Source organism: Protomyctophum parallelum, assembly GCF_964188405.1.
Source record: "Protomyctophum parallelum genome assembly, chromosome: 16".
NCBI classification, from domain to species: domain Eukaryota; kingdom Metazoa; phylum Chordata; class Actinopteri; order Myctophiformes; family Myctophidae; genus Protomyctophum; species Protomyctophum parallelum.
The window spans coordinates 38,151,427-38,176,740 of NC_139711.1; the positions used below are offsets into that span (position 1 = coordinate 38,151,427).

The 25,314-nt window shown below is 40.7% G+C and overlaps 1 protein-coding gene across 1 annotated transcript; it reads right to left on the bottom strand.

Annotated features, from left to right (window-relative positions):
- Window positions 1–831: 831 nt before the first annotated feature.
- On the bottom strand, window positions 832–23,452 carry polr2b (RNA polymerase II subunit B). Its single transcript, XM_083785725.1, has 25 exons — window positions 23,292–23,452; window positions 22,656–22,728; window positions 21,677–21,827; window positions 20,845–20,957; window positions 19,616–19,835; window positions 19,055–19,213; window positions 18,254–18,418; window positions 17,648–17,844; window positions 17,028–17,147; window positions 16,643–16,829; window positions 16,271–16,414; window positions 15,690–15,829; window positions 10,033–10,144; window positions 9,629–9,783; window positions 7,774–7,972; window positions 6,877–7,045; window positions 6,684–6,780; window positions 6,437–6,531; window positions 5,221–5,471; window positions 5,003–5,092; window positions 4,367–4,474; window positions 3,433–3,546; window positions 3,112–3,272; window positions 2,397–2,592; window positions 832–1,289 (listed from the first exon to the last, which is right to left on the bottom strand). Exons 1-25 carry the CDS (start codon window positions 23,308–23,310, stop codon window positions 1,200–1,202), a joined length of 3,525 nt encoding a protein of 1,174 aa, XP_083641851.1. The 5' UTR covers window positions 23,311–23,452; the 3' UTR covers window positions 832–1,199.
- Between the last annotated feature and the right edge of the window lie 1,862 nt (window positions 23,453–25,314).

The following is a 25,314-nucleotide window of genomic DNA, read 5'->3' on the forward strand; positions in this document are numbered from 1 at the left end:
TCGTTAGGGAAGATAATTTTGGTTCTAGTTCTTTTTTCTTATTTAACATTACCTATCAGTTGCCTTAACACCTTTACCCTTTTGTAATACTATTTTTGTTAATAAATATATATTTGCTTTTTCACCCTTAACCCTTGTTTGAGTGGCTGCTTGGGAGTTGGGGAAGGCGGGAGTGTCATATTTTATGTTGTGTACCAGACCCCCTAGACTGGTGCATAACAAGTTTTAGAAATAGTGCTTTCAAATTTGAGAATTTTACAATGGGGCTCAATGGCAGACATTGGCACGCCATAAAGTACTTTCACCTAGAAACTCCATTCACACTATTTATTATTCAGCTTACTGTGGAGACACATGCTGGAACTTTTTACTTTGAAATGTTTTGTAGTTAGTTATTTTCGTCTTTTTTTCAACCCTCAAAAATGATGAAAACCGAAAACGGCATGCTATAGTACGCCGTCCGAGACCATGGGCTATAGTCCATGGTCTTGGGGTGATTTTCTTTTTTTTCAAATCCTCAAAAATTATGAAAAACGGAAACGGCATGCTATAGTATGGCGTCCGAGACAAAGGATGAAAAACGAGGAGTTGAAAAAAATATGAAAATCACTCCGAGACAAACGTGAAGCGTTCCCGCTTCACGTTTGCAATGCCCTTTAGTCATATGCGTGATGGCATCAGTATTTACATTTGAGATATACTTCACGCCACTACATTTCAAAGACAAATATTGTAGTTTTGACTCGAGTACATTTCTATGAATTCCACTTAAGCCCCATTTCAAATATAGTGAAATGGAAACGCCAAATAATAAAAATGCCATTGCAGGAAGAAAACAATCAAGAATGTTTATTCACGTTTACAAACATAGATAACAATAAATTGGATGCTTTTGTTCTCTACACTTTAGTTGTATTTGTGATAATCATTTATTGTCCTTTGTCAACTCAAGTAAGTCAAGTAAAAAAAAAATTCTTTCTTTTGTCCCCCCCACAGACTTTTCAGTCATTCTTACAAAAATATCTCGAAATGGGGAATCTTTGACAAAAGTGTCAAGTTTAATTAGCTTTCTGGGATAATAGTGTGAACTAACTAACACAATTACTACTGACAATGGGAAGGGTGGAAAAAAGGTTTTAAACAGTCATCGTTTCAGGAAGATGAAGTTCTTATAGGAAGACAGGAGAAATGAAGTGTTCCTAGCTGGTCATCATCCGTGGAGCGATGCTCATTGACATCAGCTCCTGGAACAGAAGTTTACAGGCGTATGGCATCCGAACCAGAGAGATCTAAACAACAGAACAGAATAATTATAGAATAGACTAAAATCGAGCAGAACACAGAAGAATAGAATACAACAGAGGTACAGAGGTTTACAAATAATAGAGGGTATGCACATGCATAAAGTGAATGGCAAATCGAGTGGCAAATCGAGTTTAATGTCGTTCATCATGTCGACATCATTTAATACAATCAAATACAACTTTTCTGTTCGGATGAATGGGCTGTCAAGGCCAGAAAGCAGTTTTTTGACACTCAGTAGGCGTTCTTGCATAACTTCCGGGTTTGATGATGATGTCACGTGCATACCCACTATACGAAATAGATTTCAACAGTCAAGCCTGAAACGGCTAGTCTGTTGCATCACAGGAACAGGGACAATAGTTGAGGAAGGAGAAGACGCTGGACTAGGGATGGAGCTCGCTAACCGATACCCGAAAAAATTCCATAACAAGCTTATCGAGTACCCGTTATCAATTAGCTTTGGGCTTTTCAAGCCTGTTATCGAGCATATAGCGGCCCATGACGTCATGTTTAAACAAATAATTCGAATCGCCCATGCTGGCACAAACATGTCGGTCTAAAAGTGTATTGATACCTGCATGCCAACCAGCGCTGTCCGGGTAAACAAAAGGACACTTTTAAAGTGACGGTACACATATTAACCAGTTAACATTTTCTTTGATATAAATGTATTGGTAAAAAGGCCAAAAATTGCCTTCGTCTGTTAGAAAGTTACTGTATTTGATTTAAAAAATATCTGTTCAGAATTTCTCGTCTCCCATCTTTCCACAAAATAATAGAAAATTCACCATAGTGGGCTCGATAAGAACCCGGCTCGATAAGCCTAATTGATAAGGTGCTTGTTATCAATAAAAAATGTACGAGCTCCATCCCTACGCTGGACTAACTGTTAAATAGTCTATTTACAACATTATAAATATCACAGACTGCTGGCAGAATGGTGTTACTACCATGGAACAAAGCCAAGTACCACTGGATAATTGATAGCACAGCCCTCACATAGCCAAGTGCATCCCCATCTAATGTGGATGGACCTGTATGTTTATAATATTAAACTCTTTATCTTTCTGTGTGTGTGTGTGTGCATTTACCTGTGTCTTGTTGCGACACCCTCTACATTCATAGGTGTGTGTTCTGGTGTTGGCGATGGCCATCAGACCACACAGGTTACAGACGTGGACCTGGTACGGATCCGAAGCTTCAAACAGACGTTCTCTCAGGAACTGAGCAGCTCCGTGAGCGATCTGACAATCACGCTCCATCTCCCCGAACCGAAGGCCTCCGTCTCTGTGACAACACAAACGGTCAAGGTCAGCGAAATGAAGGACAGTCACCAGGAAACAAAACAGTCAGGAAGATTTGTCTGGAAACCTTGTAACATCTTAAACACCTAGATTTTTATTATTTTTGATAGATTTAAAATAGTTCAAATAGACAAAGCTCTACAAGTGTTTTTTTTCACTACTTTTGCGCGACATTCTTGTATGATAATTTACAACGAAACATCACAAGTTGAAATACAGAGAGGTACAAGGTTTCGGCCGGACAGCAACGATATAAAGCTTATAGTTTGTAGATTATAGCCTGAGGCTGTTATTAATATGTTAAGTTATTAGTTCTATTAAAACCTCTTGAGCCCCATTGCCCCCGCCGGCGGGGGCAGCGGCTGTCCACCTCTGAACCGCGCTCAGAGGGTCAATGGAGACCCAATTGGTCTCCGGTTCCAAATCCGATGTTGCGGATTTACCCCCTTGGGTTGGCGGTTTGAAGGTTGTGGACAGGAAGAGAACCCCTTTAGTAATTTACCGTGATCTTCCCTCCATTGGCTGTCTGTTGAGGATCTGGACGGGTCCTCTGGCTCTGGAGTGGATCTTGTCATCCACCATATGTTTGAGACGTTGATAGTATGTTGGACCGATGAATATCTGAGACGTCAGTTTACGACCTGTGAAGCCGTTATACAACACCTGAAGGGGGAGGGAGACCATCAATTCATCTCAATGTATTTGATCTAGCAAAGGATTTTCTTTTAAGTATTATGACAATTAAGTCATAATTTATAACTAAATATTTATTATTAACAATCTAGAAACAGATTACAAAAAACAAAGAGGTAAGAGACGGTACCTCATTTCCTCTCAGGTGATAGCCGTACTCTGACAGCAGGTTGGAAACTTTCTGGACATTAACGGCATCGTTAAATGGAGTGGCGTCGCCAATCTCCCCTTTATTAGCCGACACCTACAATATAAAACAAATTATTATTATACTGATAATAGTGATGGTGACGATACTACTAGTACTACACCAGTGGTTCTCAAGGAGTGGTTGATGTTTTCGTGAAACCTTGAAGTTAGTCTTCATTGTGATATATAGGAATTTGCTCTGAAAATGCACGAGGCCGTGAATGATTTTCAATTGTGCCCCTGATCCATAAAAGGTTGAGAACCATTGTACTACACTATACTAATATATCTGGTTTATTCAAATGCTGTCACCTTATTATTATTATTTTTACATTGCTCTCTCTATTCAAGTTCAGTCACTAGCTCCTTCCATTATCTTTCTAAACATCACAGGAACATTGTGTCTCCTTGTAACACCTACAGTATACCAGTGGTTCCCAAACTTGGTCATGTCAAGGACCCCCAAATTGACACTAATTAGCCCACAGACCCCCATTTGAAAACATATTCCAGGGACCCCCATAAGAGAAGACTTTTACGGCTCTAGCAGTGATACTCAACCCATTTAATTTCAATGACCCCCAGTTTGACATTCATATTAGTCTATTCGGTGCTTGATTACACCTTAGATTGACTTAGTTATGATAATAACACGGATCACCATCTTACTGCGGCCGATATGGACCTCAGTAAGATGGTGGACTTCCATCCAGGGTTCATGCCATGTTTACATCAACTAGCTGAACTTTGACCTTTTTCCAAATGCGGCTGGCACTGGTCAACGACCCCATCTCCTGGTCAAATAGTAGTATGGCACTTAACCTTTTTGATTGTAACCTTGTGAACACAGTAAATTATGCAAATGTCAATCATACCTTTCCCTGCAGACACTCGATTAAATGGCCGACCGTCATACGAGACGGGATGGCGTGAGGGTTTATGATGATGTCAGGAGTGATTCCTTCACATGTAAACGGCATGTCCTAAAATACACAACAAACAGAAGGATTAATACGGTTACTATTACTACACCTGTCATTTGTTAGTTCTGGTTTGATTATTGCAACTAATGTTAAAGAGCCAATAAAACGATTTAACTAGGGATGTTCATGACTGAACAGAATAATACAAATAAAATCGACTGCTGTTTGAATTTCTTTCACATACAGAATCAATTGTTTTCAGTTAAATGGAATTGTAGCCCACCATTAAACACAACTCATTCCTGGGACATCCAACACTTTTATGTTTCAATAAGTATTTTGTGTTAAGAAGTCCCAGTTTAATGTTTCGCATTGCTATGTGATGTTCACACACAGCAGTGAGCACACAAATCACTTTGTAGTTATAACTATTGCCGCCATTGATTGGTTTAATGATCACTACGTCCACCAAGTAATTTGGTACAAATCGGCCAGCCGATTTATTGGACCAGTCAAGCATTACCTTCCATCTGTACTACAGCAGTAATTTCAGTTTTTCAGTAGTATAATAGTTCTGTTGTGTATTACCTCCTGTCTGTACTGTATTCCACAGGTTCCCTTTTGTCCGTGTCGACTGGCAAACTTGTCTCCAATCTGTGGAATTCGAACAGATCGAACCTGCAAACAGAAGACATTAGTGAAACATTAAGACATTAGACAGCAGAGTGGACGACACGTGATGGAGCCAATTCATGGTTAGTCCTCAGAGTTTGGGCTCCAGGCATCAGAGGTCAGCCAAGACTCACCCTGATCTTACAGAACTTGTATCCCTCCTGGTTGAGAGTGACCATGACCTGGTCTACGATGCCAGTCTCGCTGGTTCGGAGGAAAGTGCTGCAGTCTCTCTTGGTGTAGCGGCGGTTGGTGCTGTCCAGTTCGTCGTCGTTCTCCGGCAGGGTGACTGTTTTCCCAATGATCACGTCTTCTCCGGAGACTCGAACCCCTGGAGCTATCAGCCCGTCATCGTCTAGCTTGTCGTAGATGGCATGTCTCATGCCTGGGGGAGAAGCAGGAGAGGTGAGTCTAACTCTGACCACCATAAGTAAATGTGTAAGGTGAAATTCATGCCATAATGTAGCATGGTGTATTTTAGCTGTGACGTGAGCGCCCCCTCCTGAGATACTTCCGGGTCCTACTTTTGTGTCCCCATAGAGTTATACTGTGATGCTCCGTCGGACTAAATTCGAGACGAAAACAACCACGAAAGTCTCATTTTACCGCTTTCCTCGCAACAACAAAGCTGCGCTGCTCTCCCAAATCTGGCTGTGACAGGCCGTCTGCTCCACATGGAATACTAAGGCCATTTTATTTTATTGTGTCAACTAAATCCTCATTAATGCAAACTAGATTCAACATACTCAAGCCTGCACACATTCTAAATATGCCCCCGAAATATTTTACAGAGCAAATGGTTGCCACCTTCAATAATAATGATAATAATAGTCTTTATTGTCTCTACATCATATATTTTTGTTGTCATGGACACTTGTACAAAACATTAATAATTCTACTAGGGTTGGAAGCATTAAGACCCATTTAACCCTCAATGGCTTCCTTTCTGAAAAATAACGTCGATTGTAAAAAGATTCACGCGTTTAGATATTCTATTTACAATGAGATGCGGACGGGAGCTGGTGCCACTTGGACCCGGACGTAACGTAGCACTACAAAATTACGTCGGACTTAAATACTCTATAGCGCATTTACTACTTTAAAAGGGTGAAGTACAGAAAGAACCGCAGCTATAGCATGAAATCATCTCACACAGCGTATGCACATGCCATGGTTAGAGATAGTTTAGGTTTAACTTATTTTTAGACCTCGTGTTAAAGATCTTTAAGGATAAGTTATAAATGGCTGCAGGTTATAGGTTGTTAGGTTTAGGTATAAAGATATAAATGGCTGAGGTTAGAGATGGGTGTTAGGTTTAGGGATAAAGTGTAACATCAGCAGACGACATACCCTGGCACGTCTCCCTGGTGGGTTTCTCAAAGATCTCCTCCTGGTCAAAGCCTTTCTTTGACTCCTGTTCCTTGTAGGACCGGTAGAACACGGACCTGGAGCACAAAATACCACCTTACAAATCACTTTGTACCCTTACAACACAGACGCATTCAATTACAGAACAATGACAAAAATGAAAACATTTAAAAGACCATTTCATATAAAATTTAAATTGAAAGTTTGTGCAAAATGCTAAATATCCAACCTAAAGAATCCTCGGTCAACAGCCGAGCGGTTCATAATGACGGAATCTTCCTGGTTGTAACCGGTGTATGACGCAATGGCAACAATGGAGTTGATACCTGAAACATCAAGATGATCAATTAAGTCAATAAAGAAAACCAACACGGGCCACATAATTACATGCATGATGTGTGTATAGATATTTTATGTCGTACCGGCAGGCAGTTCTCTGAAGCGGAGGTACTCCATAGATCTGGTGGTGACAAGGGGCTTCTGGGGGTAATACAGCACGTGGGCTAAGGTGTCCATACGAACATGGAAGTTGGTGATGTAAACACCCATCGCCTGTTTCCCCATAGCCGACTGGTATGTGTTCCTGGGAGACTAAACAGACAAAATATCATAATATAACACCACATAACATAAACATATCTGACTGTAGGGCCAGGGCAATATGACTTAAAACTTAAAAACTATTTAACCCATTCTGACCGGCACCCATTTTGGTGTCAGCATCATGTCATGCTTTAGCTATTGAAAAAATAGCAGATCTACAAGCTCATATCGCGCCACCGAGTGGCACGATACGAGCTTGTAGGTCTGCTATTTTTTGAAAAATCTAAGAACGACTGACATTTTTAGAATCTGATCTCAGGTCAGAATGGGTTCATCAGACCCAGTGTTTGTCCGGCGGAAACCTCGTATGAATCTGATCTCAGGTCAGAATGGGTTAAAGCTTTTGCCTCGATTACAATCAATTAACTATTCCAAATTAATACAGAAGATCTACAAGCTCACAACGTGTCAGTGTGTTGTGAGCTTGTAGATCCGCTATCTTCAACATGATGGTACGTTTTAGGGTTCAGTGCTGCACCATTCTTGCTCAAATGTGAATCTCAATTCTCCACCACAAGAATTGAAATCACGATTCTCACTGTAGTTGTAGTTGCTGTACAAGTCTCACTCTCGTAGCAAAAACACAAGAGTAACGAAAATGAATTGGACAGCCAACTAGTTCTTCACAAAATGAGATTGCATACAGTAGGTGTCACAGGAGATCGCAATAATCTTTGGATTAGTTGTGCAGCAGTAGTAGGGGGTATTATGGTCACCTGGTTGTGATCAGGGAAGGGTATAATGGAAGCGCAGACTCCCAGGATCATGGACGGGTGGATCTCACAGTGGGTGTAGGTGGAGCAGTAGGCTACACCTTTCTCCTGGAGGTCATCAGGGGTCATGGCCAACATCACAGTCTCCTCCTCCAATGTGTCAATGTACTCCACAACACCGCTGGCCACCAGATCCTGCCAACTGCACACATCACAACACACATTATTTAGTAGTACACGTTGTAAAGCCAAAACCACACCAAAGGGTCCAGGCGGTTTTAGTGTTCGTCCCAGCGGTGTGATATGTCCTGTTGCACGTCGACCCAAGTGATTCAACTGGTTCAATGAAATGGCCTAAACCACACCAATTCACCCTTTGTCAGCTTTCTGATTGGTCCCTGACTGACTAACCAGCAGGCTCTTTCTGCCTTGTTCCGCCCTAACCTCGCCTCGACAGGCTTTCCACCACCTCGGAGGAAAGCCTGGTCTTCCCTATGATCCGGTCGGGAGTAGGGATGCACCGATCCGGCTTTTTGGCATTCGATACCGATTTCGATACATGGGGGTCCAGTATCTGCCGATACAGAGTACCGATCCGATACCCCCCACAAAGAAACGTAATAACCTATTAAGCTGTATGCCTCACTGTGTGGAGTCTGGAATCATTATTTTGTGTAAGGCAACATCAAGGCTTGACTTAAACATTACTTTCCCAACTTTGTAAAACAAAATGTAACAAACACAGATATAAATGCACTGAATTATTTATTAAATAACTGTGCAACAATTAGACCAGGTTAATGTGTGCGCAGGCTAGCCTGGCTGCATTCCACATGTTATACTGTCAATACTACACTGCTGTGTCACAGAGGAGGTAGAGTTGTTTTCATACTGTAATTACACATAATTATCGGATCGGATAATGGATCGGCCACCGATCCGATACCCGATCTAGAATTTTAGCCTGGATCGGTGCCGATCTCCGATACGAGTATCGGATCGGTGCATCCCTAGTCGGGAGCAGATGATATCGTTACGTCATGTAAAGTCAGGAACAAGCAAACGGAACTTCCTTTTCCCTCAAACCGGAAGAATAACAATAAAAGCTCTCGTAGCCTGCAGCTTTTAGTGAGAAAATTCGGTTTGAGGGGAAAGGAAGTTGCCGCCCGTTGTTCCTACTACAACATGACGTAACGATATCATCCGCTCCCGACAGGATCATATACCCTAAATGAAATGGTGCCCAGGCTAGTTCCGCCCTGGTTCCGCCTTGTTTATGTTGAATTTGCTAAAACATTTTTGGAAAAAACAAACATGATATGCCCAATCACCATTCTGTAGCTGTGATGTTCCTTTTTCGATTCCTTTAACGATTAAAATAATAATTGAGTGCACAGAATATCAATATGAACTTATGAAGCAACTGAAAAACATGTTATTTCAATGGTAGTGGATGGAGAGAGAGGATTTTTGTCCAAAGAGTGAATTGGTCGCCATGCATCTACTCACAACCAAACGGTTGCAAGGAGTTGCATGGCAACCCATTGGTGTGGTTTGGACTTAATAGGTGTGCAACAGTTAATTGGGCAGGAGTGGCTCAGGGGTAGAGTAACTATAGTTCCCGGTAGAGCAGCCAGATGGGTACCACGAGGTTCCCAGGCTCCCCCAGAGTTGGTGTCAAAGTGTCCCTGAGCAAGACTCTGAACCCCTAATTGCTCCCAATGTGCAGGTTGGTGCCTTGCATGGTGTCCTCCGCCATCGGTGTATGTATGGGTGAATGTGATGCACAATCTATGTAAAGCGAGTTGGATAAAAGCGCTATATAAATGCACCGTTTACCATTTAATGGTCCACTTACCTGTAGTTGTTGTACTCTCTCTCTTTCAGTTGATCGATGTGACGCCTCTTCAGCAACAGTTTCTGTTTCTCCACGATCAAAAGGGGGCGACAGATCCTACCAGCGTCTGTATAGATCCTGATCTCCCTTTCTCTGATGTCTCTGATCATAGACACCTACAAATATATTACAATTAGTATTTATAATTGATTCTTACATCTTAATGTCATTATTAAATCATTCAGGACAGTACTGCAGTAGACCAACAGGGGGTGACTATGTATACAGAGGCACATCCTCATCTCTCTCCGCAGTGGAAATATACAGCAATAATATTAATGATGATGTAACCTTAGATATGTGCTGCCTCCTATTACAGTGCCTTCTGGTTTATATTATAGGCCAGGATATAGCTGATGTTTTACCTCAGACACAATGATGTCCATTTGCCTTCTCAGTTTCCTCAGTGTGTTCATCAACTGCTCTGGGTCTTTATGGATGCCAACCCAGCATCCATTCACAAAGATCTTGGTCGCACTGGAGACGGGAAAACATGTCATATTGTTAGAAACACACACAATACCATTAAAGCATTAACTAGACGAGAAACAAGAAAATATCCCCCTCACTGTGGAACATTAAAAATAATTGTGTTTCATCTGTGATGATTATAATTTCAGGTGGAGTGTCAGTGCTACACAGTAAAACCTTCTGTGTTAATACAACTCTTGAGATTGTACGGGTCCACTTGGTTCCACTACCATAGCTAAATTAACATTGTTGGACATTCATTCAAACCTTTAGAGATCATTGTATTGAGGTAGACCTTCATTTGTAATGATGCAGAGCTAACAAATGAGTTGAGATCAACATGAGATCAACAAAAAACAATCTGTTGGCAACGATCAGTTAAAAAAACGTTAACGTCATTACAGGCTGCTTAACCCATTTTGGGGTGGGAACCTCTTTTGGTGTTGGCTGTATTAGTGGAAGATTTAAGGCCGATTTTTTTGCCGTTAACTTCAAGTCATGATACAGAGAACTGCTTTGGCATGGAACTACCTTAGGGTCATAGGAAAAGATTTATCCAAAGACACAAGCTGCATCACCTTTCATTTCTGAATTATACACCTTTTTCAAAATGGCCGCCACCATTTACAGCAATACAGCATAGCCCGTATCTTTGCTTCTGTTAGAGCTATAATAATAATATTGGTGCCAAAGTATACATTTTTAGGGTCAAGGAATCCAATTAAATAGATTTCAAGACCAACAAATCCAATTGTTTTCTCGATACCATGACAACGGGGGTCAAATATGCACATTTCATTCGAAAAAATACGTTTTAACAGGGTAACTTTACCCCCCCTCACCCACTAAAACTTTCATTTAGTTTCCTCTTTGGCATGGAAGTACCTTAGGGTCATAGGAAAAGATTTATCCAAAGACACAAGCTGCATCACCTTTCATTTCTGAAATATACACGTTTTTCAAAATGGCCGCCACCATTTACAGCAATACAGCATAGCCCCTATCTTTGCTTCTGTTAAAGCTATAATAATAAAATTGATGTAAAAGTATACATTTTTGGGGCCAAGTAATCCAAATATATAGATTTCAAGGCAAAAAACCCAATCATTTTCTCGTTACCATGACAACAGGGGTAAAATATGCAAATTTCATAAAAAAAATAATTTTAACAGGGTAACTTTACACCCCCTCACCTGCTAAAACCTTCATTTAGTTTTCACTTTGGCATGGAAGTACCTTAGGGTCATAGGAAAAGATTCATCCAAAGACACAAGCTGCATCACCTTTCATTTCTGAAATATACACGTTTTTCAAAATGGCCGCCACCATTTACAGCAATACAGCATAGCCCATATCTTTGCTTCTGTTAGAGCTATAATAATAATATTTATGTCAAAGTGTACATTTTTGGGGTCAAGGAATCCAATAAATCTATTTCAAGTCTAAAAACCCCAAATGTTTTCTTGTTACCATGACAATAGGGCTAAAATTTGCAAATGTAATTAAGAAAATACGTTTTAACAGTGTAACTTTCCACCCCCTCACCCCCTAAAACTTTAATTCAGTTTTACCTCTTGCATGGAAGTACCTTAGGGTCATAGAAATGACATTATCCAAAGAGACAAATAACATCACTCTTCATTTCTGAAATACATGTGTTTTTAAAAATGGCCGCCGCCATATACAGCATAGCCCATATCTTTGTTTCTGTTAGAGCTAAAATGATGAAATTGGTGTCAAAGTGTACATTTATGGGGTCAAGGAATCCAATTAAATAGGTTTCAAGACAAAAAAATCCAATAAGTTTTCTCATTACCATGACAACAGGGGTAAAATATGATCATTTCATTAGAAGAAACATGCTTTAACAGGGTAACCTCCACCCCCTCCCCACCACCCTAAAACTTGTACTTAGTTTTCCATTTGGCATGGAAGTAACATGCAAAGAAATTATTCGAAGAGACAAATAAGATCACTCTTCATTTCTGAAATATATGCATTTTTAAAAATGTCTGCCGCCATTTACAGCAATACAACATAGCTCATATAATTCTGTTAGAGCTATAATATTGGTTTCAACAAAGGAATTAAATTGAGTAGTTTTCAATGCAAAAAATAAATAATCACTAATTACCATGACAGCGGGTGGACAAATATGCAAATTTAATTTAAAAAAATACATCATTTACTTTTACTTTTGGTATGGAAGTACCTTATAGGGCAATAAGAAAGACATTATTCAAAGAGACAAATAAGAACACTTCATTTCTGAAATTATGCGTTTAAAAATGGCCACCACCATTTGAAGTAATACAGCAGAAGCAAAGGTATGGATCTTTATTCTTTGCTTCTGTTAAAGCTATGATGGTAAACTTCAAAGTGTACATAGGGTCAATACCCTGACAATGGGGTTGCAAATCCTATTCACATAATGTATACGAGACAAGTATCTGCAGTGAGCCATGTATAGCTGCCTCTGCATGCAGCATTTTCAAGGTGCCTTACATGGGGCCCTGTATGGGGCACTTCTTGTGGGGGATTCCGTAGTCTTACTGGGGGTCTTCAACGCATGTGGGCAATGACAGACACTTGGGAGTGGCGTGATTGGGAGGAATGATCTCCCTGATCTGAACCCGAGTGGTGGCTTTTTATTGGACTTCTGTGCTAATTATGGGCTGACCATAACAGTTATGGTCAGTATATGTTATCCCGGGAGACTCAGGCAGTTGCAGGCCTGACGGGAAGCAGCCAGTTAGGCAACTCCACAGTGGCAAAGCCCCAGAGGTTGGTGAGATCTGTCGAGAAATGCTGAAGGCTCTGGGTGTTGAGGGGATTGGTTGACACTTGACACATCTTTTCAACATAGGGACAGATAGGGTGAGAAGTTCAGTCACGCGAGAGACTCAGAGTAGAGTCGATGCTTATTCGCCTGGAAAGGAGCCATCTTAGGTGGTTCGGGCATCTGGTTAGGATGCCTTTCGGGCGTCTCCCTATAGGGAGGTCCTCGATGCAAGTCCCACTGGGAGGAGATCCATTCATTCACAGCCATTCATTGGCCTTGGAACACTTGGAAGTTACTAATGTTGCTCTGGAGAGGGAAGTCTGTAGCTCTCTGGTGGGCTGTTGCCCCCGTGACCCGACTACGGATAAGCGGTTGAAGATGGATGGATGGATCTTTTCAATATTGCGCGGAAGTCTGGTACTGTGCCTAAAGAGTGGCAGACTGCAGTTGTGCCATTCTTTAAGAAAGGGGACCAAAGGGTGTGTGCCAATTTTAGAGGTATCTCATTGCTCAGTCTCCCTGACAAAGTTTACACCAAGGTACTGGAAAGGAGGGTCTGGCCGATAGTCAAACCTCAGATTCAAGAGGAGCAAGGTGGATTCCATCCTTGTCGTGGAATAACTGACCAGCTCTTCACTCTTGCACAGATCCTGGAAAAGGCCTGGGAGTATGTTATCCGGTCTACATGTGTTTTGTGGATGCAGGGTGCAGGAATATGGGGTGAGGGGGTCCTTGTTGAGGGCCATTCAATTTCTGTACACCCAAAGCGAGAGCTGTATCCGTGTGTGGGGCAGTAAGTCAGATTTGTTTGTGGTGGGGACTGGGGGTTGGCCTCCACCAAGGCTGCGCATTGTCACCTATCCTGTTTGTGATATTCATGGACAGGATCTCGAGACGCAGCCGTGGAGGAGAGGGTATACGCTTCGGGGAGCTAAGGGTTGCTTCACTGCTTTATGCAGATTATGTGGTCCTGATGGCACATTCGGTCCGAGACCTTCAACTCTCACTGGATTAGATTGTTGTCGAGTGTTTGGTGGCCATAGGAAGAGGATCAGCATCTCCAAATCTGAGGCCATGGTACTCAGCAGGAAACCGCTGTATTGTGCAATGCTGGGGGAAATTTTATGTCACCTTGTTGAGACTTATTTGATTAATTATGTGCATATTTTACCACAATTGTGATGGTGATGAGAAAAACATTGTTTTTTTGAGCGCCACTCCTATATGAACAGCTTTGTGTGTACGTGTGTATGTATGAGCACGGAATGTGCTCAGCTGATTGGCTGATGATGTATGATGATGAGTGGAAATGAGCAAAATTTTATAACTGAAGCAAAGATATTAGATCTGCTGTATTGTTGTAAATGGTGGCGGCCATTTTGAAAATGTGTATATTTCGTAAATGAAGGGTGATGCAACCTGTCTCTTTGGATAAATCTTTTCCAATTGCCCTAAGGCGCTTCCATGCCAAAGGGAAAACTAAATAAAAGTTTTAGGGGTGAGGGTTGGAAAGTTAACCTATTAAAACATATATTTTCGAATGAAATGGCATATTTTACCCCTGTTATGGTAATGAGATTGTTTTATTTGTATTTATTTATTTTGCCTTGAAACCTATTGAATTTGATTACTTGGCTCCAAAAATGTACAATTTGACATCAATATTATTATAGCTCTAACAGAAGCAAAGATAGGGGCTATGCTGTATTGCTGTAAATGGTGGCGGCCATTTTGAAAAAGGTGTATAATTCAGAAATGAAAGGTGATGCAGCTTGTGTCTTTGGATACATCTTTTCCTATGACCCTAAGGTACTTCCATGCCAAAGAGGATACTAAATGAAGGTTTTAGTGGATAAGGGGTTAAAGTTACCCTGTTAAAACGTATTGTTTAGAATGAAATGTGCATATTTTACCCCCGTTGTCATGGTAATGAGAAAACAATTGGATTTGTTGGTCTTGAAATCTATTTAATTGGATTCCTTGACCCTAAAAATGTATACTTTGGCACCAATATTATTATTATAGCTCTAACAGAAGCAAAGATAGGGGCTATGCTGTATTGCTGTAAATGGTGGCGGCCATTTTGAAAAAGGTGTATAATTCAGAAATGAAAGGTGATGCAGCTGGTGTCTTTGGATAAATCTTTTCCTATGACCCTAAGGTACTTCCATGCCAAAGAGGAAACTAAATGAAAGTTTTAGTGGGTGAGGGGGGGTAAAGTTACCCTGTTAAAATGTATTTTTTCGAATTAAAAGTGCATATTTTACCCCCGTTGTCATGGTAACGAGAAAACTATTGGGTTTTTAATTCTTGAAATCTATTTAATTGGATTCCTTGACCCTAAAAAGATATACTTTGGCACCAATATTATTATTATAGCTCTAACAGAAGCAAAGATATGGGGTATGGTGTAATAGTGGGTTATTGTCGGCGGCCATTTTGAAAAAGGTGTATATTTCATAAATGAAGGGTGATGCAGCTTGTGTCTTTGGATAAATCTTTTATTATGACCCTAAGGTACTTCCATGCCAAAGGGTTTCTCTGTATCATGACTTGAAGTCAAATGTGCCTTAAATCTTCCACTATATGTAAAAATAGCAGATCTACAAGCTCATAACACGCCACCGAGTGGCGCGCTACGAGCTTGTAGGTCTGCTATTTTTTTTAAATCGAAGAACGACTGACATCAAACATTTTCATTTTCAAACAGACATTTTTTTAATCTGATCTCAGGTCAGAATGGGTTAAAGTAGACAGACAGGGCCATACTCAGCGATAGCGGCAGGCGATATCTCTTCAAGGTTCTCCATGCTCCACTCCTCTAAGAACTCCAGGATGGGAGACGGCTGAGATCCTACTGAGATGTAGGCCATCAGAGCTAGGTTCTTCACAAGGCCTACAGCATGTCCCTACAGTCCACAGGAAAATAGTATTTAAGCACCTTCTCCTTTTCCACCTTTTTGTGGTTTCACTGGTTTGTGTTGTACATTTCTGGTACTCAAAGTGAAGTCCAGCGACCGCCATTAGTCCTTGAGGGGCTTCAGGGGGTCCCAAGGAAAATGAGAACAGTTTTAACACATAAGCCCCCAAATTCCGAAAATTCAAAAATAGCAGATCTAGAAGATGTTAGTTTGTAGATCTGCCATTTCTGTTTTTTGTTTTGACAAATCTTTATCTTGGCACCAAATCTTTTCAAATGGTTGTCTGTGGCCAAGTGTATATATTATAAGTGTATATATAAGTGTATATATTATATGTATTTCCTTGACAAGAAAATGTTCGAGAACCACTGTTGCAGAAGTTTAAATGTAGTTGGGTACTATACTGGTGTAGCTGTGCGTAAGGCTCACCTCAGGGGTCTCAGCCGGACACACCATTCCCCACAGTGTGTTGTGGAGCTGACGTGGTTTGGCCAGTTTTCCGTCTCTGCCAATAGGGGAGTTGACTCTCCGAAGGTGGGAGAGGGTGGAAGCAAAGGTGAGCCGGTTCAACACCTTAAAATAATAGAATATTAATTACATATCAAAATATAACGGATTATTGAATTGAGACAGGGTGGAGGGAGGCGGAACATGACACGACACTAGCTGTACGTGAAGTTTATTTTGGGCATGTCACCATTATATGTGAAATGTTCCACAAATTATTGTGTATTATAATACCCTTTCCCACATTCACTGTAGGCAGGGTAATTAACATTACGGTATTTAAGGTTTTCTGACCTGGGACACTCCAGCTCTGGCCTGGTGAGCTTTCTTGACATCTCCCCAGTTGCCAGTAGCCAGAGAATACTTCAGACCATCAGAGATGATTCTGGTTTTGATGGCCAATTCCAGGTTGAAGTCTTTTCCTCTGTCAATGAACTTCTGGGCATAAATCCTGATTTCCTTCAGCAGGTTCTTAAACATACTAGATAAAAACAAAACAAAAAACAATATAAATAATTATCAAATAAACCATGATGCTCAGGTCTTATTACATAATAAAGAACAATACATTTGCCTTTCAATTGAGATTGACAATGAAGGCAGTCGGAATAAAATCGTATTCATTTTGATAAGGTGTTTTGTCAGGACATTATGTTGACAGACATAAAATAAGTCTCACCCTCTGAAGAGGAAAGCCAATAGTGGTCCAGCCAGATCCAGCCTCTTGTTGCCATAGTGATCTCTGTCATCCAGTTCTCTTCTGCCCAGAGCAGCCAGGAGGAGTCTGTGTACCATGTACCTTCATAAAGAAATAACACAATATTAAACATTAACATCAATACTGAGCTCCTAACTCCGATATGGGTCAGTTTACGGCTACCGTAGTTAGGGTAAATAACAAATTAAAGTCAGGCTGAGATGTTAACCACTTAAGCCCCATTCAAACAAAGAAATTCAAAAATAGCGAGTAAATAATATACAAGGATTATTTGATTCCATTTTTTGCCTACATGTCCATAATAGGGATGCCGGTTGAAAGTGGTTAAATAAGCAAGCAGACGCTACTACATAGTACAGGTTTGTAGGGCAGATGGTGAATTTAAGTTCATTAAACAAAGATGTCTATACCACCACTTTTTCTTTTTGTTGGGGAGAGAGAAGGGGGGGTGACATGCAGTAAAGTCCGTCGGGATCGGGAGTACTCGAACCTGCGGCACACTGCCAGACTGGACTACCAGCCAAGGTGCCTGGACCGCTGAGCCACGGCCCAGGCCCCCCACTTTCCTTCTCGTTTCTTACCCTAGAAAATAAGCCTTCTTTGTCTCACAGAAGTCACTGACTCCAACGTGTGGCAGGACCTCCTTCTGTAGAACCTCTTTGGCGTATTTTATCCTCCTCTCCTTCGTAACACCAGGCTTGGCTCCTCTCGACCCGATGAAGTTCAGAGCCACGTTCTGTTCCTGGATCACAAAGGCCTCGTCCAGGGAGGGTTTCACCTAATAATTAAAGGAAAATGGTTGAGAATCACTGCTAGAACCGTACAAATTGTCTCTTCTTTGGCATATATTTTCAAATGGGGTGTCCACAGGCTAATTTTGGGGGTCCTTGACATTAACCCATTCTGACCTGAGATCAGATTCTAAAAATGTCTTCTACATCCTGACAGTTTTCTGAAAAAGCTATGTTTCTATGTCAGTCGTTCTTTGATTTTTCAAAAATAGCAGACCTACAAGCTCGTAGCGCGCCACTCGGTGGCGCGCTATGAGCTTGTAGATCTGCTATTTTTCAATAGCTAAAGCATAACATAATGCTAACACCAAAAGGGGTTCCCCTCCAAAATGGGTTAAATAGTTTGAGAACCACTGTTTTACAACATTACAACGCAGCACAGGGCAGATATTTTACCATTTCCATCATCTCCGGGTCATCAAAGTCATAGATGATGTGTTCCAGGATGTCTCTGTCGGACACAAAGCCCAGCGCTCGGAACACGATGATGATGGGAACTTCCTGTCTGATGTAAGGAAGCGTTGAGACGATCCTCTGGCCAATAGCACTCTTCTTCACACCCTGGTGATCGACCATACAAAAATATGCACAAACATAAATATACTGCAGCTAGTACATCTCAGGGCTTTTTTTTTTTTTTTTAAGATATTTTTTTTGCGGCTTACGCCTTTTATTGATTTTTTAAGGGACAGACAGTAGGCTGACAGGAAACGGGAGAGAGATGGGGGGATGACATGCAGTAAAGGCCGTGTCGGGTCCGGGAGTCGAACCCGCGGCACACTGCGACTGGATTACCAGTCCGGTGCCCAGACCGTTACGCTACGGCCTGGGCCCATCTCAGGGCTTTTAATTATTAGATTTTGAGCTACCAATTTCTGGGGCTGCTTCGAACAGGATGTTCAAACAAAGCCGGTTCTGATCAGCCATGATTACGACACCATCAAGACCCGGCAAAATACATTCTAGTCGACTAAATCAACTGTACCTTTAGTTGACTAAAATGTTGTGATACTTAGTCGACTAAAATTACACTAACACAAAAACATTTCAGATTACTAAAATATGACTAAAACTAAATTCAGTTTCATTCCAAAGACTGGCAAAAACTAAAATCTATTTATTTATCAATTTTGCTGTCAAAATCAACGCTATTTGTGTTCAACAGAACCATTGTTGTAAGTGATGCGTAGAGAGTACCTGTCCTCCTCTGGCCATCATGCTGACCCAGATGGAGCTGGTGGGTCTGGAGGAGTTCTCTAGACAGGAGCGGCACTCTCCGGTGTACGCATATTTACTGTCCTTTTTAGCAAACACGTACACCGTGTTGGTGGCCATCTTCTCCTGGGCAATCAGCACCTAGACACCAACAAATAAAAAAACTGAAATCATTCACCCATTAAGACCTGAAGATCTGATTCTAAACAATGTCTTCTAAATGTTTCTAAGTATTATATTGTATAATATTTTACCCCCTTTTCTCCAATTAAATGTCATTGTCATGCCTTGTACTTGTATTGATATTGTAATGTTCCACAATAATAATATCCTGAAACGATTTTGAAAAGATATCAAATTCCAAACTGTTCTTTATTTTGCTTATTAGCAATAAATAAAACATCTTGTTCTAACTAGTGTGAATTGAATGTTTTGGTAATCGGGTCAGAGTATCGGGCCGGTTCCGAGTACGAGTACTTGAGGGTGGTATCGTCCCGTGCGTGACTGTACACACTGGGAATTGAACCTGTGAGGTTTGGTTACCTTCTCTGAGCCATTGATGATGAAGTAACCTCCAGGGTCCAACGGACACTCGTTCAGCTCACAGAGATCACGGTCCGTTAGGCCACTCAGTAGGCAGTAGGTGGAGCGAAGCATGATGGGTATTTTACCGATGAAGGTCTTCTGGTGTTGAGTTTGAAGCTGGTCTTCACCTTCTTTAATGATGGTTTTAGTTATGTCTACATACAGTGGGGCAGAGTACCTGTAATAAACAATTCATTACATTATATTATATTAAAGACAAATATTGAATTGCTGTCTACATACAGCCACAGATAGCACATTTCAAGTAACAATTAAAGGTTTTGTAAGCGATATGTTAAAAGGTTAAAGCTGTCTATTGTGATAGTAATCATTTCTGTAGAGAGGTTTGTTCTGTGACAGTGGTCTCCCCAGGAGAGAGAACCCATTTATGTAATATGTAACACGTAACACGTGTTACTGATCAAATACTATATAACAGTGGTTTTCCACGGACCAACATTTGATGAGATTTAGCCTCTCAAACCCTAGACTTTTTTGTTGTCCTTGGATAAGATTTTGGTCCACAATTCCATGCTGTATTGATGTTGGTACCATAGGAGAGATAAGAGGCAAATGTTGGATCAAAATAACAATTATTCTGCATTCTCCAATTGGGTAGACTTCTTGTAAATTAACTACCGGTAATGCAGATGGATAACAATAATTTAACTGTTGAGAGTGTAAAATGAAACCAAATGGTTTCTCAAGAGTTAAAGATCTACACGGTTCCATTTGGTTACCAACTCTCCGTCATTAAGCTGGGGACCACCTGGAACACCCTCAAGGATCACTGGCGGTCCCCGGACCACTGAAAACCACTGCTGTATAACAATGATTACTATCAGAATATAGAGCTTTAACACACAAAATATAATTTTTATAATTATGTGTTGGTCCCACAGTTGTATAAGTGAATTCATCTGACAAACTATTCCTGAGCAAGGAAGGAAGAGAGCTAAAAGCATAAACAGCATTTATAACTAAATATAGAAGCCTATTTTCAATAATAGCCTTTTGTAATCAGCAGTGCCAGTGACACCACAGTAAGAGATACCATTCTGATCGAGAACAAATTAGACAAAGAAATGTTAAACAAGAGTTTGTAGTCTTGTATATTGCAAGTGGAGACTAGAGGCATTTCTAAAAAGGGAATAGACGCATGACGCCACGGTAGGTATTAAACATACGTGAGGTTGCGTAGTCGAGCTTCATTGGGCATCATGGGAGATGGTGCACCGTCTCTCTCCCAGTGAGTTGGTTTGGACAAATAGATCTGTTCAAACTTTAACAGGTAGCGAGGCTATAGAGAGACAAAGAGCAACAAACTTTTAGTTATACCAGACTTTATATGTAGAGAAGGAACTGCAACGGAAATAAGCTGTTGGCTTACTTGCATTTATCCTTTTGATGGTGGTGTATAATTCATTATGTGTATTTTCTGTGCATGTAAACATTGTCAATAAACTAGAGACAGCTGGAACACTATTTAAGTAAATAAGTAGACACAAAAGAAACAAACTATTTGATTATAACAACAAGCTTTCTCTGTAGAGACAATAGCAACAAACTATTAGATTATAGCAGGCTTTAGCCAAAGTAGACCACCGTATAAATAGATTAAGATCGATTCCGATGACCGATTGTTTTTCTCACGATCATATTTCCAAAATGATTATGTCCAAACCCACGTTATAACTGTTCCTGTGTGTGGGGAGGAAGGGGAGAATGTTTTGGCCTCTCACAGTCACAAAGATGCAAAACAATACTATATATCTGATTGACTTTTATATACAGTACCACTTAAATGGCATAAATGCCAGATGGGGGAAATTGATCACCGATCGAGTCATTTGGAGTGAAAATCAGACGATCACCGATCGATGGCCAATCGTTCGGAGCACCTCTAAATTAGATCAAACAACCGAATTTGCCAGAAGGACATAAATTTGCCCCCAGGCAGATACTAATGTCTGTGCACCGTTATTAGCAGTAACATATGTCTCCAGTCTCTCCACCCACCGGTTCCTCCACCTCTCCAGAGGTGTGTTGAGCCTCTGCCTGCAGGTCAATGGGCGGAGCGTCTTCCACGATCCTCTGGACTGACATCTGGATGAACTCATCAAATGAGTCCAGTTGCTGACGCACCAGACCTTTCTCATCAAAATAGGAGCTGAAAACAGCAACCAGACAGATGAAGCAGGGCGCCCACTTTGAATGTTATCAAACTATAATCACCAGTGTGTTCTCATTATCAAGACCATTCAATGCAGCCAGTATGGAGAGTAGGCGACTAGGAAATGCGGACGTGAAATGATTGCAGCCAAAGCGAAAACATCGTGAAACTGACTTACTGTACGGTTAAGACTGGTTAAGACTGATATGAGGTTATGGGAATTACGTGGCCGGTTAAGAGGTTAGGGTTAGTAATAGTCAGACAACGCAACGTCGGACAATGGCTGACAACAACTTCCGCATGTGGAAATGTCCATACTGGTTGCATTGAATGGTGTTGATAACGGCTGATTACGGACATTAAATACAGGGGAAAACATCCGAAAACGCTCAGCAGGGACCCCCACCACATACATATTGTATGTATTTGTGTTGCAGATTAAACATTTTCATAGCTTTGTAGACTTGTGTGACAGCAGTGTCGTGAGTTTATGTTGGATTCACATAAATGTTATTTTCAGACATTTTAACCACCTAAACAGTCAATACTAATAAAGTACTTAGCCTGTTCTTATTTCCCTCTACATACACCAAACCACTTCACTTAAATCAGCTATATTTGGCTAAAGTTCTACTCAGTATATGCTAGGGTTCAAGTGGTTAATGTAAAAATATATAATATATATACCCTATTGGCCTGAATATAAGACTAGGTTGTGTGTGTGTGTGTGGGGGGGGGGGGGGGGGGACTTTATGGTATCTGGCAACTTATTTAAAACAAATTACATCATAACGTCTTGTACTGGTTATGACAGTATAACGTTACCTAATGACAATCCAGCAGGCCTCCTGCCACAGATCTGGCGTAATTTCGTCCTCGTCTTCATCATACTGGATGTCTGGAGTACAGTAATGGCAATAATGAACATCACAATAATACATAATAATGTCAACAAGTCCTTTAACTACGTATGCGTTGTTATTACAACTTCATCACGCTTGAAAGCATTTCAAGTACAACTGTGGACGACACCATAAAGCATTACACTGTTATGATGTTATGATGTATGTCTATGATGTTCAATTCATCATAACAATAGAATAGATACTGCACATACTTCGATTGCACGGAATAATACCATAGAAATCACGACATTATAAAACGTCACTCAAAAGCGATGTTAGCAGCATCCATAAAACAAAGTGAATGTAACGCAACACATCTGCGCACACAATAACAATGGCTAGATAGCCAATAAATGACGACACCGCCCATGTTTACATAGCAGTTATGTTGCAGTTATTATAATTAGTAATATAATAAGACCAATTGACGTCAGAAGAGATTTAAAATGTATATACACAAGAGCGCGCCAGTAGCGTTTAGCGACTGTCTGTTAGGAAAAAACAACGTCTCGTCTTCGTTAAGTTCAAACCATGGGTTCAAACATCAGCTTCTTACCTTCGTCCTGGTCATACATGTCTGCCAGTGTTTAACACAGTGTCTGACCTCCAGTCAGTCCAATAAGGAATGTTTTAATTCGAGAACGCACGCGAAACGTTGTCTTGTCTATACGTTACACTAGCATGCTGCTAGCTAGCCTCGGAGCCACTCTGAACTGAAGGACTACACAACAGAACCACGTGACTTCCGGTTCCACTTTGACCTGAAGGACTACAACAGGACCACGTGACTTCAAAGGTCTTGGAAGTAGTTTCTTGAAGAGAGGTCTGTGTGGCTTTGTGTCCTGTAGACAGTAGATTCTGGCGTTTGTTTCGCCTGACAAATATGATAATGTATGTAATGTAATAATTATTTTTCTTCTTCTTCTTGTTCTTTAGCAATCTGATCTGGCAGTTTGTTCCATGCAATCGTTATCCCCACCACAAGATGGCGCTCCAGGAGTGCAAACCGCACTGAGTTAGGTTACTGTTCATTGTGGATAATTGTCAAGCTAAGAAATGTCTCAACTAAGCAACTTTCTTTGATAAAAAAAAAAAAAAAAAGGTTTTTAATTTGTTTTGAGAAAACACAGAGTATAATATTTTATGTAACAAATCAAATTGAGACCGTCCCACATTGTGACTGGTAGGCAGCAGTTTTCAAATGTCCCATGGCTTTCTATTGTAAAGCTCTCAATTCGTGCAAGATGGGTTTTTATTTAAGCATGTTTAAAAAAAAAAGAAACATGAGAAATATCCCCAAGTCGGCCATAGCACCCAATAATCACCCATGACCAGAAATGTGAGAGGCCAGAGGGGTTTAATAACAAAATGTTAAATATATAATTCATAATGTTAGGCTTATGGTCGAAAATGACCTCATTTCAAGACATTTACTTAATAGGCCAGTCAATCTAAGCTAATTCAAATTTGAAATATACTTTAATGTACTGTAATTCTGCAAACTGTTAATAAATACTTGAATGATTATTATTGCAATTTATTTTGGGTCAAATCTTAGATTGACTGGGCTGGCTCAATGATGTGTAACTTGGGGAGGCAGACAGCAGATGGCGTTGTTGTAAAACAAATATGGGCTGTCAACCTCAATTTGTCTAAAATAACTCAAAATAATAGCATGTTTGTTGCTAGATTCATGTTGTTTAGTCATTTTCAATGTAATTTAACAGTATTTCTGACCAAACATACTATGACTGCACAGAACGGACCGGGCATGATTGTCCAGAAGAATGCATGGATGGATGCTCTGGTCTGAGACCAGAGATAGCGAGGATGATTTGAGGACCCTCCCTCTGAACATATGAATGTCCTACCCTGACTCTTGGCCTGGGTAAACCTAGGACAGTGGTTTTCAACCTTTTTCATATCAAGATCTATTATTTATTCAGCATTTGAGCCACAGACCACCATTTGATGAGATTTATCCCCTCAGACCCAAAACATAGGATAGGATTTTGTCCACAATTCCATGTGGTTGTAGGCAAACATTGATCAAAACAAAAGTTAAAAATAAGGGTCCATATGGTTACCAACTCTCCATCATTTAGCTGGAACTCCCTCTTCCCTAGATGTATTAGGATCAAGGACCTTTGGTGGTCTCCGGACCACTGGTTGAGAACCACTGCTCTAGATCTAGGAGACGGCGAGTTTTGATTGATTGATCTTTGACTGATTGATTGATTTAAATTGTTATTTCAATTGTCTATTGGCTGCTCTGACATTTTAAATTCATTAATGGATTAAGCTGTATACCTGACAAGTTTCATGGATGTTTTTAAGTCTTGATAGTGAAATATGCAGTATGGTTATGTTAATGTAACTGTTATCTCTCCCTTCATCAGTCCATTAAGGTCAACATAGACCCTTCTCTTACCCAATCACCTAGGCCAGAGGTTCCCAACCACCAGACATGTGGTACCGGTATGCGAGAAGCCGGCCAGGAGGATCGTAGTTCACAACACTGGTGAGTTGATTCAGAATGTGTCTTTAGATTTTTTATTTGACGATGGAGTAACTTGGCA

Coding starts and splice junctions, on each gene's coding strand:
- polr2b (XM_083785725.1), bottom strand. Junction 17,148..17,647: donor AAGAAGGCTTATTTTCTAGG/GTAAGAAACGAG, acceptor TTCTTTATGAAG/GTACATGGTACACAGACTCC. Junction 4,475..5,002: donor GAATACAGTACAGACAGGAG/GTAATACACAAC, acceptor TGTGTATTTTAG/GACATGCCGTTTACATGTGA.